General features: G+C 36.4%; 1 protein-coding gene across 8 annotated transcripts in view; it reads left to right on the top strand.

Moving 5' to 3' along the window:
- Window positions 1-14,088, top strand: part of SRPK2 (SRSF protein kinase 2) — a 129,702-nt gene that overhangs the window by 93,995 nt on the left and 21,619 nt on the right. For all 8 annotated transcript variants that reach the window (XR_012579906.1, XM_074538856.1, XM_074538853.1 and 5 more), the window contains 8 exons: window positions 576-684; window positions 1,242-1,329; window positions 1,578-1,665; window positions 6,787-6,893; window positions 7,262-7,427; window positions 9,435-9,460; window positions 10,894-11,140; window positions 12,078-12,566. Coding sequence is in view for 7 of the 8 variants with exons in the window: in XM_074538856.1 (XP_074394957.1) it covers window positions 576-684; window positions 1,242-1,329; window positions 1,578-1,665; window positions 6,787-6,893; window positions 7,262-7,427; window positions 9,435-9,460; window positions 10,894-11,140; window positions 12,078-12,566 (1,320 nt within the window). In the remaining variant the exon portion in view is untranslated. The remainder of the gene's footprint in view (window positions 1-575; window positions 685-1,241; window positions 1,330-1,577; window positions 1,666-6,786; window positions 6,894-7,261; window positions 7,428-9,434; window positions 9,461-10,893; window positions 11,141-12,077; window positions 12,567-14,088) is intronic.

The following is a 14,088-nucleotide window of genomic DNA, read 5'->3' as shown; positions in this document are numbered from 1 at the left end:
GCCCAGAGCTGCCTGCTTTCTCCTCTTCCTTCTCGCTGTAAAACCCTCAGATGTCAGAAAAATGCATTGCTGCTGTGGATCAGGAGCCAAGTAGAAGAGCATCAGGGAAGTCTGCATTGTTCTTAACATTTTCTCAGGAAGTATTTTATTGCTGCTTTTATTACTCGAAAGCAAATGGGAATTAAAACAATCTCTGTTGAAATTCTGCAATCATCCAAAATATGTTGACTGGAGAGGCTTCAAATATGATAAAGAAATAATGTAGATATTTTCTCTACTGTCTGTGAAGTGAAAGATAAGCCTGAGGAAATAGAGAACAGATGGTTATATTACCATAAATAAAAGCCATAAGAGAGAAGGGTGAATAAACTCTACAGTAGTTACAGGACATGAGTTTTTTCCCTCCAGGCCAAGCAAGGCAGAATTTTTACCATTGGAGTTTTCTTTATATTTCCTATTTATAGTACAGGACAATTTGAAGTGGAAAATGTATACTACAAGAAAATTACTTGAAAACCTGGAAATTCTTGTTTATTTTCTAAATACTCTTTTTTCTACTTGTTTTTTCATGAAAGGAGGCTATCATCCAGTGAAAATTGGTGACCTTTTCAATGGCCGGTATCATGTCATTAGAAAGTTAGGATGGGGACACTTCTCTACAGTCTGGCTATGCTGGGATATGCAGTAAGAAAACTATTTTTTTTCCACATACTTAGACGTTTTTCTTAATACATTTCTTTATTTTGTTTGCAGTTACTTCTGTTTTATGTGCATGATAAAGTTATGTAAATGTTTGCTATCTTTTTGTGCAAAAATATGCCTACAGTCTTATTTTTCTCTTGATTAACAGTGTAGTTTATAAAAGCTCTCAGAAATAAATGTAATTCTATTTTCTTTGACAAATTAGTTTTGCTTATTGAATTTGTGTGTTGTCTTGAGCATGCAAGAATAAACATATTTTTATTTCTTTTGTATCTTTAATGAAAAAATGTAGTTACCTTCATTAAATGATAAAATGTGTAAGCAGATTCCTCTTGTAGAGACATTAGCATCAAGGAGACTAAAATATCAATAATTACACTGTTAACACGGTGTTGTTAAAAGTTGTTGTTTAGTGTAATTTCAGCATTTTCTGTACAAATGCATTAGACTATGAAATAGTCTATTTAAAATTTCCCAACCTTTAAATATGTTTGTTTTAGCTCAATGTACATGTTGAAAATGTTTCTCTTCTTTTCAAGGGGAAAAAGGTTTGTTGCAATGAAAGTTGTAAAAAGTGCCCAGCATTATACGGAGACAGCCTTGGATGAAATAAAGTTACTCAAATGTGTAAGTATCACTATTGCAATAGAGTGTTCAATAACAATAATAAAAGTAATAGTGAATTAAAAAAACACAGAGAATTGATTTTTAGGCTCTTGAGTTTTTTTACATATTGTTCTCTAAACATCAGGCTTATTATGAATTAATATGTTTTCTGAAGCTCCAAAATGCATAAGTTTGTGTGGAAATCTAACTAATGAGTATTTTACAGTGGATTTTTTCCTAAAATGTCAGTGTTTGCATTCTTGGTTTAGGTTCGTGAAAGTGACCCTAATGATCCCAACAAGGATATGGTTGTACAGCTCATTGATGACTTCAAAATTTCTGGAATGAATGGAATTCGTATCCTTTTGAGAACATGGCATTCTCATTAAAATATTCTACTGGAATGAGTAAGCATTTAGTGCTGGCTTTTTTCTAGTTCATCTTGCTTTAAATATACAAAGTACAAACTCCAAAATGTATGTAGATGCCAAGAGAAGTGCAGTGTGGAAGGCACTCTGTGGAGTGTAAGTAACTTAGCTTTTGTAAACACAATCCAGAATTAAAAAAGAAGTCTTATATATCCTTTTATGGTCTGGTAGAAGTAGAGATAGATTGCTTAAAAAATGGAGTTTACTGAAAACATTTGTAATTACTGAAGCTTCCAAGAAATATTTTTTTTGTTCTAGACTGGTAAGGAGAAATTGTCAGTGTCATGAAAAAGCTGGTTCCTGTTTTCTTGTGAGAAGTGTGAGGTCATGGAGATGCTTCTCTTGTTCATGTAATCATCTCTTGGCCAGGTGTTAGCCTTGTTTTTGGCAAAGGTTGTAAGGCTTTGTCTTTGAAAGCTTTCTTTAAAAAAACAAAACAGGGGTGGTGGAAAAAGAGAGAGATAAAGTAAAATACAACCGAGTAATTCTCGGTGTGAATTTTGGGTCTGTGAATAAATTTAATTTTAGAGTCAAGCTAAACTGAGTTCTCCTTGCTGATTATATTAGGTTGTTTAGTGGCTTATTATATTACTGTGCTTTCATTTACTGTTACAGCTGGACTTATGTGTGTGCATGTTGTGTTTGGAGCCCAGTAGCTGACCTCATTGTTCATGGGTCCCATTGCTAGAGAGAGAGTTCCTGCTCTGGAGAGCCTGATTAGACATTGATTTTGGTGCTGTGCCTTCAGCTGATCAGATTAAGGCACCTTTCACCAACTGCCATCTCCTAGGAGAGGAATGTCGAAGGTGACTGTCAGTAAATCTGAGTGCTCACTAGAAAGCGTGTGAGTGTGCAAGCAGCTTTCATCCCACTGATCTGTCTCTTGGCATTGCTTATGGAGCCTTTGGGTATGTGGTGAGAATGAGAGTGTGGGGTCAGGTGTTCTCAGTTACACACTCGTGTCTAATCTCCTTTACCTGTCCCCATTTTTATTTGTTTTCAGCTGACTGTAGTACAGTTGAAGAATAATTATTTGTAGAAACCAAGAATTTTGATTTACTGTTTTATTGTAAAACACTAATATGAAATAAGGAGTACAGTAAAGCATTTATAGCTATACATAGAAGTAACTCTTATCTCTTTATCAGAGCAATTTCCCAGTAATGTTCTTAAATTCTTGATAAGATTCACATGTATACCACTGTATTAAAGGTGAGGGCTGTTTCTAGGTGTGAAAAGTAAATTTTGTTTGTGATAATACTTTGAAATCATATCCAAGCTTATATCTTATTGCACTATAGCACTTAGACTGAGAAGGCCAAAAGAGACCATGTGCCAGTGAAAAACAAGGGGTCAGGTAACTTTGTATTGGCAGATTAAAACTGGACAGCTGATGTTGATTTATTCTATTTCAGTTTTGCCTTCACGTTGAAAACTGGTGGTACAGAAATTTTTATGTAGAAGGCAGATGTTCCTGCCTTACTGAAAAGTACATTTTCCAGAAAAGTACCAGTGTACAGGATGGACTGATGCTGGACTCACATTTAAATTGCATCTGGAAGTCTGTCAAAGTCCTGACTGCCAGCAAAAATATGATACCAAGTATCTTATGCATTGAGTTTTCCTGAGAACAGCTTGTGCATCCTGAGTTATTTGAGCAGTGGTTGGTTGCATTATTTCATCAGCTCCTTTTTAAGTTCTAGGGAAAATAATCTTTGGTGTAGGTTCTCTTAGGATGGAGCAGGTAATTGATTTTAATGTTTTGGTGCTGTTTACTTTTTTAAATGCCATATGAGTGCTACATTAGTATCACTGAGTTTTACTGAGTTGCACAGGTTGAGAGAAATAGAGTAATTTGATACCTTTTCCATGCTCTGCTGTTTCCAGCTTCCTTTGGGCAACTCTCTAAATATCTGTTGCTTGGCTATAAAATAAAACCACATATGTTTCATAGAAGTTTGATTATTGGTTATGAAATGCACTTAAAAGCTAAAACAAGACAGAAGAGAGGTGGGTGAATCCTTTGGATGGCTAATACCATAAAATGTCATGGAGCTTCCAAACAGGGAAGATTGTCAAGAACCATGTAGAACAGAGCTGGGATTGTGCAGAGCCATTGGCCTGCACTGTGTGACTGCAAACTGTCCTCTCTCTCCTAGGAGCTGCAGTAAGTGCTTATGTACAGAGGAATTTTAATAATGTGGGATGCTGCACTAGGCTGGTAATTTTTTACCTACTTGTTTATTTTTGAAAGGTTGCAATTATGACTTTTTCATTAAATAACAGAATTCGTGATCTTAGGCACTTTGGTGTTTTCAATAAGTGTGAATTATTATGTTTGTTTGCAGTGGACATTTATGAGAGCTGCAATGTTCATTTCAGTGTAGCATTTTTTTAATGAAAGATTCAGATAATCATATTATGGAACAAGTTTTGAGAGACAAGTGGAAAATACAAAGAAGGAAGCATTCCCACACAATCAGACATTATGTCTGATGATATGAGTGTTTGTAATAAATGTATCTCCAAAGAATATAGATTATTATGTCATTGTGTCTAAATGCTGCCAATCCAGAAGGAACTGAGAAGCATCCTGAAGTTTTCTATGCTGGTACTAGAGCTTAACTAGCCTTTATCCTTTGTCATATTTCTAAATGCTTAAGTAATGTGTATTTATAGATAGATAGATAGTTACAGGTAGGATTTGAGTCAAGAAAGAACAGCTCCCAGTACTTGTCAGCTGATTAATGTTAGATTTACTCTCACTTTTGCTGCTGTGCTTGGTTTCGTCCTGTGAGCCATCCCCTGTGCTGCTTTGAAGAGCATTTCACAGAAAGCATGTCTCCTACGTGGGCTTCAGGGTTTTTTTGCTGCAGGAGTTTTTGGACCTTCTCACCAGTCAGGTTTTTGGTGCTGTAGGAGGAACCTGGAACTTGCAAGGCTGCTTTCCCAGTAGTTAATGCAGGGCTTTTCCCAAACTCCTTGTTCTGGGCAGTCTGGCTTAAGGTTAATGTTTTTCAGATCAGGGTAGTAAATCAGACAGCAGGCACATTTCTGCGTACCTGCTCCCAACACTGAGCCTGCTCTGTATCTTCTCTCCCTTCCAGTTGTCTCTCCAGTATGGAGTGTCCCTTGAGTTTGTCCAAGTCCTGCCTGCAGAATGTTGCAATCTCTTTTTTTCAGGTAGACATCACTTTCTGATGACCTTCCGTCTTCCTGCCTGCCTCTGCCATTCCTCTTACATCTTCCTTCTTGGCACTCTCCCTTGCCTCTCAGCTGTTTACTTCCCTACATCCCATTCTCTTCGGGTTACTGGCAATGCTTAACATTTCTGTAAGTGCAAGGAATGTCAGGAATGTGCATTGGAGAGTGCAGCAGCATGGTCTGAAGGACTGTGGGTGGGTGTCCTATATTTCATTTCTGAATGTTGCAGTGTCCTTTTTGCAATCTGTGCTGCTGTAGCTTTGCAGCTTGACTGTGTGGGCTCAGTTAATAAGCCCTGCAGAGCTCGTGCACTCTGCTCATCCTCTGTGATGACTGTGTGCTCTACAGGGGCTTGTGTTCATTGTGGGGTAAAATACCCAAGGCTGCTTCCTCTCCTGAATGGGATGGAGTTCTGAGCTCACCCAGCTGATGTGAGTGGGGAAGGACTATTCAGTGTCTCCTCTAAAACAGGAATTCAGGAATGTGAAATGAGATTAACTGTTGGCAACAGTTGTGTTAGTGCGCTTTGACCAGTCTTGAAACCTTTTACTATTGGTGTAACTTCAATATAGAGGATGCAGATGTTAAAACTTGAGTTTTAACATTACCTTTATGTATATAGGTAGGTACTTGAGGAGAATGTGTGTGACACTGACAGACAAGGTAAGTCTCATTTTAACACAAGACAGTGACTATTAAGATAATTGCCAAGACTCTAGTTAATAAAACTTAAAGAAGTTAGGTAAGATTTCTAACAGTGTAGAAGTGGTCTTCTGTATGAATGGTCTCTGACATAGTCTAATTCATCGAGATTTTCCTGCAATATCCATCAATTAATTTTTGGTTATTTGTACTGCATTGTATTGCAAAGAATTGCATTGTTCTTTGCAAGGTTATAGTATCATGTAGTTAAGATTTTAACATGTTTTCTGATTTCCAGATACATTAAGGTCATTCTCAGCTCATGTTTGAGGATTAATTGGATGTAGTCTAATTGTATAACTTGCCAGAATGTTGTGATGGCAAAACTTTAAATTAGCTTCAGTACTTGAAGATTTTCTCAATAGAAAGATAACCTACCCAGGCATGTGGGTGTAGAATCTCTTAACTTAGAAAGCCCTTGAAGCAGAAATCACAGAAGTTCCTACATCATGTTTTTTCCTAATAATCTCCCCTGATAATTGACTGTTTGCCTCTGTCAGGAGCCAGTAGTAAACGCTGTGTCTAATTAAATATTTTTGGCATTGTGTTTTTTGCATGTTGTTTCTGAGTTCTGCATTTCTTTGTTTGAGAGTTCTTTGGTGATTGCCATTATTCTCTGCAGTTAAAACTGTGGGCTTTAAGAGATCCATCCTTATACTATGTTAGTATTTGTTGTTAAGTGACTATTCAGCTTAATAAAAAAGGGTTATTATGGTTCATTTTCTAAAGCACGGTTGCTGCACACTTTTGTTATTAAAACCTTCTATTAATATAATTTAAAATTTATTAAAGAAATAGAGATCATAGGCCAAATCAGTACTTTCAGCCGTCTCAAAGAAAAGAAAAATTAGTTAGTTACTTTTTACAATTACTTTCTTAATTATTCACCCTAATGCTGTAGTTAACATGTAGAAGTAATGGACAAGATTTGTGTAATTAAAATGTTTTATTTTAATTCGCAGTTGGACACTGGTTCTGTATGGGTTTATATATAATTGAAACAAGGTACCAAAGCATTTACCATGCTCATTTTAGGGAGAGTAATTTTCCCTCTAAAGGGGATGATAACTCCTTTAGCCAGAACACAGGCAAACTTGATCTCATGAACAAGTTTATTTGGAAGTTATCCTTAATTAAATTGCAGATGTCTGCATGGTCTTTGAAGTACTTGGACATCATCTTCTAAAATGGATAATCAAGTCCAATTATCAAGGCCTTCCCATCCGTTGTGTTAAAAGCATAATTCGACAGGTAAGTTTAGTTAATACTCTAATCAGGTTTTTCCACAATTGTTAACAGTTTGAAGGTTTGAATTACAATATTTGAACTGAACTCTCACTACTATCTGAGATAATTTTATTTTAATCTCAGTGGGGTGAGATTGCACTGGTGTTACTGTGCATCAAGCAATTTTGCTTCATAAGCTTCTGTAATTCCATACTGCAGTGGAAAATTACGTGTTTATGCTACTACTTGGTAATACATTTTTTCCAATTTCTGGGTACTTTTGAGCAATGTGATAAAATCAGCCTTATTTTAAAATGCAGTTGAAAGTTGAGTTTCTTAATTAATTTAGTTGCAGTTTGAAGCAGATTTTTAAAAAATCCCTCTGTGATTAGGTCCTTCAGGGTCTAGATTACCTGCACAGCAAGTGCAAGATCATCCACACGGACATAAAGCCCGAGAACATCCTGATGTGCGTGGACGACGCCTACGTGCGCAGGATGGCGGCTGAGGCCACCGAGTGGCAGAAGGCTGGGGCTCCTCCCCCCTCTGGCTCTGCAGGTATGAGCAGCACGTTCAAATGCAGTGTGGGAAACTGCCAGCAGTACAGTGTTGCTAGCAGTATTGTGTCCAGTGAGAATTCACATTTTAAATAATTGCACGTGACAAATGCATGTCTGTTTAGTTTTTATCCCTGCTCTGGAAGCTGTCAGAGTAATGATTTTGTGCTGGTTTTGCATGTTCAAGTTTTTAGGATCCCCAGAAACAGAAAAAGATTTATTGGTGTAAACTTATTCCCCTTCCATCCCACAACCCTTAATGCCTGGGTTTTAGTCACATTGGAAGCTTACATCTCTAATATTGACAACAGTTACTAATCTTACCTAAATTATGTCTAGTTCTAAGTTCACCACCATCCTTGTGAAATCATCTGCCTTTTTGTTTGTTGTAACTTACTTTTAAGAATCATTGAAAAGTTTTACATTCTTAGTTTTTCACCCTTAAAAGTGGAATTTATTGTACCTAACTGAACTCGTGATAAGCCCATTTTCCTAGGGGTATAAAATGTTTTATGTTAAGCTTGCCAAGAGTTTTGACAGTGACTGTACCTTATGTTTAGCTAGGAGTAGCCAAGGTAAAAAAGTTCACAGCAATTAGCAAAGACAAAGAGGAAGTGTGGTTTTACTAGTAATTTTCTTTTTAGTACTATGTACTATATATTTTTAGTACTGTGGTTGCTGCTAATTTGCCAGTTGAGCACATCAGCTACAGGCAGTGGAAAAGTAATTCCCTTTGTAATATTGTCAGAAAATATATCACAGATTAAAATCTGTGAGGTGTGCTAGAAATATTTTCTATATTGGGAGCAAATACAGTGATCAGGATCCAGTTCACTGGATTAGCATTGTATATTTTTAGTTGAAAAGTTGTATAAATGGTAAATGTTTTATATTGAATTTGTCATAATGTATAATCACATAGCTAGAGATTTTATGTTATTTATGTGGGAAATAAGTTGTTTTTATTCATGCAGCCTTTATATTGCTTCCTGACATTAAAATAAGTATTATTTTAAGGAATGATGTTCTTATCACACTTGTTCTTAGCAAATTGTAATTAAATATATGGTTTCCACCCAGGAGCTGAGCATGTGTTGCCTTTATAGCAACACATAGAATAGGTTGTGTATAATTTCTCTTTTTATAACAATGATAGTGCTCAGGTTTAATAATCTTTTTGAAAACCTTGCCCTTTCAGGGGCATTCAAGCAGATTTTTCCCTGAGCTTAGCAGCAGGATCTGAACCTATAAAACAGCTCTGTATTTTTTTTTGGCATTCCTTAATTGCCATAGGCCTGTGTGTCTGAAGAAGTTTGTGAGAGGTTCTCCCCTGTTCATTCCTCTTGCTTCTGTCTCCTGGTTTTGGATATTTCTGTTGGTTTTGATCACAGGGGAGGTTTAATGTGCCTTGTGGTGCTCTGTGAGTGTGCCAGCACTGCAGTCCCATCAGAGGCAGTCCCTGCTGGGATCCTGCTCAGAGGGGCCCGTGCTGGAGCTGCTTTCTGTGATAGGCTGTGGTTTTTGCCTTGGGCACTTCTTCATGCCCCCAGCCTAGCAATCAAACTGCCTCGCTGCAGAGTAAGACACACGAGTGTTTGGCTTTTCTGTTGGGTACAACACAGTAGTTGTATTTTTGCTAATGTTCCCTGAACTGTTTAAACCAGTCTATACCTGCTCTGCCATTCAATGATTTCTGTCCACTCTTAATGGTTCAGCCTTTTTTTAATTTTTTTTTTAAGTTTCATAAGCTGTCTGCCAAGCACAGCACAGTGAGCACAGATAGCTGCTAGCTCCTTTCAATCCCAGGTGCTCTAATGGAGACATCAAATGATTTCAGGCAGCATGTACTTGTAAAGAGTAAAAAATCTGGCTAACAAAGCATACTTAACACTGCCTTATTTAGTTAAGAATATTTTAAAATTATTTCTACTTGTTTTTGCTTATAAAAAGCTGTTTTTGAAAAAGAAAACCTTTTTTTTAATTTACAATTTATTTTTTGTCTTTTTAGTGAGTACAGCTCCACAACAAAAGCCTGTAAGTATTGTTATATAATACAATTTAACTGCCTTATTTTCTGTGTTTCTCTGGCTTTTAATATGTATTAGACTGTTAGTAACTTCAACCCTTTTTAAGAGCTTCCTTTGAATAAAGCTTTTATCTTTCAAAGAACATTTTGCTTTTCATGTCTGTGGCCTTACCAGTTTTAAACACGGTATTTCTGTGATGGAAATTCTCACAGACATTCAGTTCTATAGCTATGTCAAACTAAGTTAGGCATTGCTGTTTTCTTCTCTTGAGGAATAACCCATTTGTCCAAATCCTGACAGAAATGGGAGAATGCACTAAATATTGTGCACTGCAGATATCTTAAGGGCATAAAGGCCTTAATCATCAAGGCCTGAAAGTTGAGGCAATTTTCTGAGGTTTGAAAGATCTCTTTGCCACATGCATATAGGAAATAACCAGTGGTAATACAGCGGTTCAGAAATATCTGTGGTCAAAGCTGCTTTCTGTGTGTACACAACATGTATAATTTCAGTGGGTATACAACATGGATGAAAATTATTAGGGTTGTGAAATTTAATGTCTTGTTTAGGTAATCCCATGGCTTTTTATGAAAATAACAGGATTAACAAATAAAGCTTTGAGGAAATGTTTTTCTTTTTCCTTGTACTTTATTTTTTGATTATATGAGGATTTCTTATTGTGATATTTAAACAATGAATGAAAAATGGATAGATCTCATTTATCAGATAGTAGAAATAGAAGCCACAATTCTGTTAAAATGCATTCACTTTTCATTTCCTTGTTGTTGTACCTGAGTTTTTCAATCCTTATGTTATATAAAATGAGAAACTTCATAATGGCCATCTGCTGTTTGTAATTCATATGTTTTGGGCCAGAAGAGAGTAATAAAAATGCATTCCTTTCACTAGAAAATAGCTGAAAAAACCCTAGGTTTTATTTAGAATTCACTGTTTTCAGTCTCTTTAGTTTTCTTGTGTCTTTTTGCTGAGAATACTTTTGGTGGTTATTAACTGCATTGTACAGAGAGAGAAATAAGGCATTGAATTTCTATGTAAACAGCTAATATGATACCTGATTATTTTCCACATACAGAATCATCTGTTAATCTGGATTTAAGTTTAAGATTATTGTGTTTATCAAGATTATGGGATCATAAGAATTTTATTATGACATCTTAGATGTATAAATGTATTTTGCTCTTGTATCTAATAATGACCATGTAAAAACATGATTAATTGTGTAAAGTTTCGGTGGATTTTTGCCTCATACAATCCTGTATCATTCTTGATTTGAAGTAAATTGTAAAAAGTAATATAATTACTAAATTAGTTGCCATCTAGTATTTTAAAAAAAATGGTATTTAAACTGTAAATTAGTTTGATGTGAGATGCCTTGAAAATAAATAATTACTTTTTCTTTCTTCGGTATTAATGTTTCAGGTCGGAAAAATATCCAAAAACAAAAAGAAAAAACTGAAGAAAAAGCAGAAGAGGCAAGCTGAGCTGCTGGAAAAACGCCTGCAGGAAATAGAAGAACTGGAGCGGGAAGCTGAAAGGAAAAAAATAGAAGAAAATGTAACCTCAGCTGTACCATCAAATGAACAAGAGGATGAGTACCACCCAGAGGTGAAACTAAAAACAGCTGATATAGAAGAGGTAGTAGATGAAGAACCTGGAAATGATGATGGTCAGTATTACTTGTTTTTATTGCCCCTGATTTTACTGTTTCAGAGCAGAAGGTAACCGTGCTGTGCTGTATCTGGTGCAGTGAACAAAATCTCCAATCATTAAGTTCATTTTCTCCTGTAGGTAAAATTGTAACTACAAAACCTAAAAAAGTAAAGAAAAATCAAACTTGCTGCAGCATTGAAGAAAGGCATCAATAGCAGTGTATAGCTATAAACAATTCAAAAAAGCACAGAACAGTCACCATGCCACATGGAGTGGAATAACTGAGTGTCCTGGTGAAATAGAAGAAGAATAAGATGCATTTTTCTATAATATTATTGTTGTAGTTGGAGTCATCATTGCTTCCCCTTTTTCTTCTTACAGTGTTTGTTGTAGTGATCTGTGAGGTAACAGAGATTACAACTTCTTCACTAAAATTGATATGTCTTGTTAAAATTCCTGTTCAGCCCTGGTGACTTGGACCATATAATCGTTATGGTCCAGCTCCATTCTGGCTTCCCTGATTTTCTTGTCAGCTCTTCAGTCCTGATAAAGATGTAACTACTGAGACTGTAGTTCAGCTTGGTTTGTTTTAGTTCTGCTTTTATTAAGAGTTTTCCTGCTTCTGTGATGACTCCATTGACATAGGTTGATTTCTAGATTTTTAAAAGCTTGGATTCAAGGCCTGATTCATCTTCCCTTCATAACATCATTCTCTTCTGGATTATTCCCTCCTGAAGCCCTTCCTATTTTTTATTTTTCCAACAGTATTACTAGTCCATCCTTTTATCTTTAATTTAGATTTGAAGCTTTGCATATTTCAGTGATATTCAGTGTTTCCTTGTGTGATATGTCATAAGTCAGGTAGTTACTGAAGAGTTAAAAATGACGAATGCCTAATTTTAGTCTGGTTTGTTGATGTGTGATGTAATGTGTTGCTTGCTGAAATTTTTCAGGTGAAGCAGAAGATCAGGATGAAAAAGAAGACACAGAGAAGGAAAACACTGAAAAGGATGATGATGTTGAGCAGGAGCTTGTCAACACTGACTCTACAGACCCTAAGTGGATAGAATCCCCCAAAACAAACGGCCATATTGTGAACGGCCCATTCCTATTGGAACAACAGATTGAAGATGAGGAAGAAGAAGAGGAAGAATGTCCAAATCCAGAGGAGTATAATCTTGATGATCCAAATGCAAAAAGTGATTACTCTTATAGCAGCTCCTACGAACAGTTTAATGGTGAATTGCCAAATGGACGTCATAAAATTCCAGAGTCCCAATTCTCGGAATTTTCAGCGTCGGTGTTCTCTGGGGCTCTGGAGTCTGTAGCCTGTGGTTCTGCTGTGTCTGAAGGATCCACTGTAACTGAAAGGGAGGAGAGCAGCCCATCTCATGACAGGAGCAGGACGGTTTCAGCTTCCAGCACTGGGGATTTGCCAAAAAGTAAGTGTTCCTCGTAATGGCTTTTGTTTTGTAGCATGGGGGTGTATTGTATTAAATAAAAGAGGCAGGAAAATGGAATGCAAAGGCAGTGGTTAGGTTAAGAAAAGATGGTTTAAGTGAATTGGATGGTTTTTCTTGCAGAACTGTGATTTATGGGTTATTTTCCAGTCTAGAACTTGCTTTGAAGGGGTATTAGATAAACAAATGATTGTAGAATAAACATTTGCATTGACAAGTCAGTCTACACATGAAAGAGAAAAGGAAATCTATAGTTGCAAATAAACATACATAATTCCTGTAGTTTAAAGGTAGAAGATGAGCATGAGATCATGTAACCTGATGTCCTTTGATAACAAGTCACTAATACGCCATCTTTTAAGCCCAGTAACCTTTATTGTTGGCTTAAAATGTATTTTTCAAAAGGAAAAATACCTGTTCTTAAATGGACTAATGAAATTATAATCCAGTGTGATTGAAGCGTGTTCAACTGCTTGGTACTCTGAATTGTTTTAGAAGAATTGTAGCAAGTTTGAGCTTGTCTGGCTGCTGCTTCTGTCTGTTACTTATTGTCACATCTTTTCTCAGTCATATTGAAAAAAAATCTGTATTATGCTGTGTTTTCATTCATTAATTGTTCTTTCTGTGTCAAACAGTTCCTGTTTTAACCTTTTATTAATACTCAGCAGGGCATGTTGCCAACCCTCAACTCATTATGGTGTTTCTATATTCAGCATGGGTTTGGACATTTAAATTCTGGCCATCAGTCCAGAACTTTTGCCTGTAAATCCATTTGAAGACATGGAAGGTGAAATCTTGGTGTCATTGCTAAGAGCTGGATTTTTGCCATTGCATTAAATAGCTTCAGGATATTGCACATAGATCTTATTTATATTGCCAGTGGTTAAATGATAAATATATGGGTTTCAGCTTTATTAAAGAAAATACTGAGAGTTTAAATCTGTGAGCAGATAGAAGAAAATGGGAGCTTAGGGAGAAGATCACCAAGCTTGACATCAATATTGTCACAGATGAATTTGAGCTGCATTGAAAAATGCAGTCAAGTGTATTTCTTGGTTTCAGACTTTAGAAGAGCAATTCACACAGTTTATTAGAGGGTCTGACAGGTAAAGTAAGAAATGTGAAATAAAGTACAGCTCAGTAGAACTGCATTTCTGGAAGATCCAGGCAAATAAGGCTTTAGTCCACCTCCTTACACTCTGAAACAATACAGAGCAGGTTCCTGAATGCCTGGTAGTTTCTTCTTTTGTTCTGCCCCCTGCATATCGGCAGAAAGACTCCACTGCTGCTTTCCTGGGCTGGTGGGTAAAATCCTCATGTCTTCAGAGATTAAAGCTGCTTTTGTCCTCATGGAAACAGCTTAGCTCCCTAGCTGGAGAAAAAAACCTACTTTCTTCCTCCTTGATGTTATCCCAAAGAGAGAAGACAGACAGTAAATTCAGTGATAGCTGACTTTTTTGAAGAAGGGAGAAAAGCTGAATGTTAGAGATATTAATGGCATCAA

Source organism: Zonotrichia albicollis, chromosome 4 (assembly GCF_047830755.1).
Source record: "Zonotrichia albicollis isolate bZonAlb1 chromosome 4, bZonAlb1.hap1, whole genome shotgun sequence".
Lineage (NCBI taxonomy): Eukaryota > Metazoa > Chordata > Aves > Passeriformes > Passerellidae > Zonotrichia > Zonotrichia albicollis.
The sequence above is the reverse complement of the archived record's forward strand: the minus strand, read 5'-3'. Positions and strand labels throughout refer to the sequence as shown.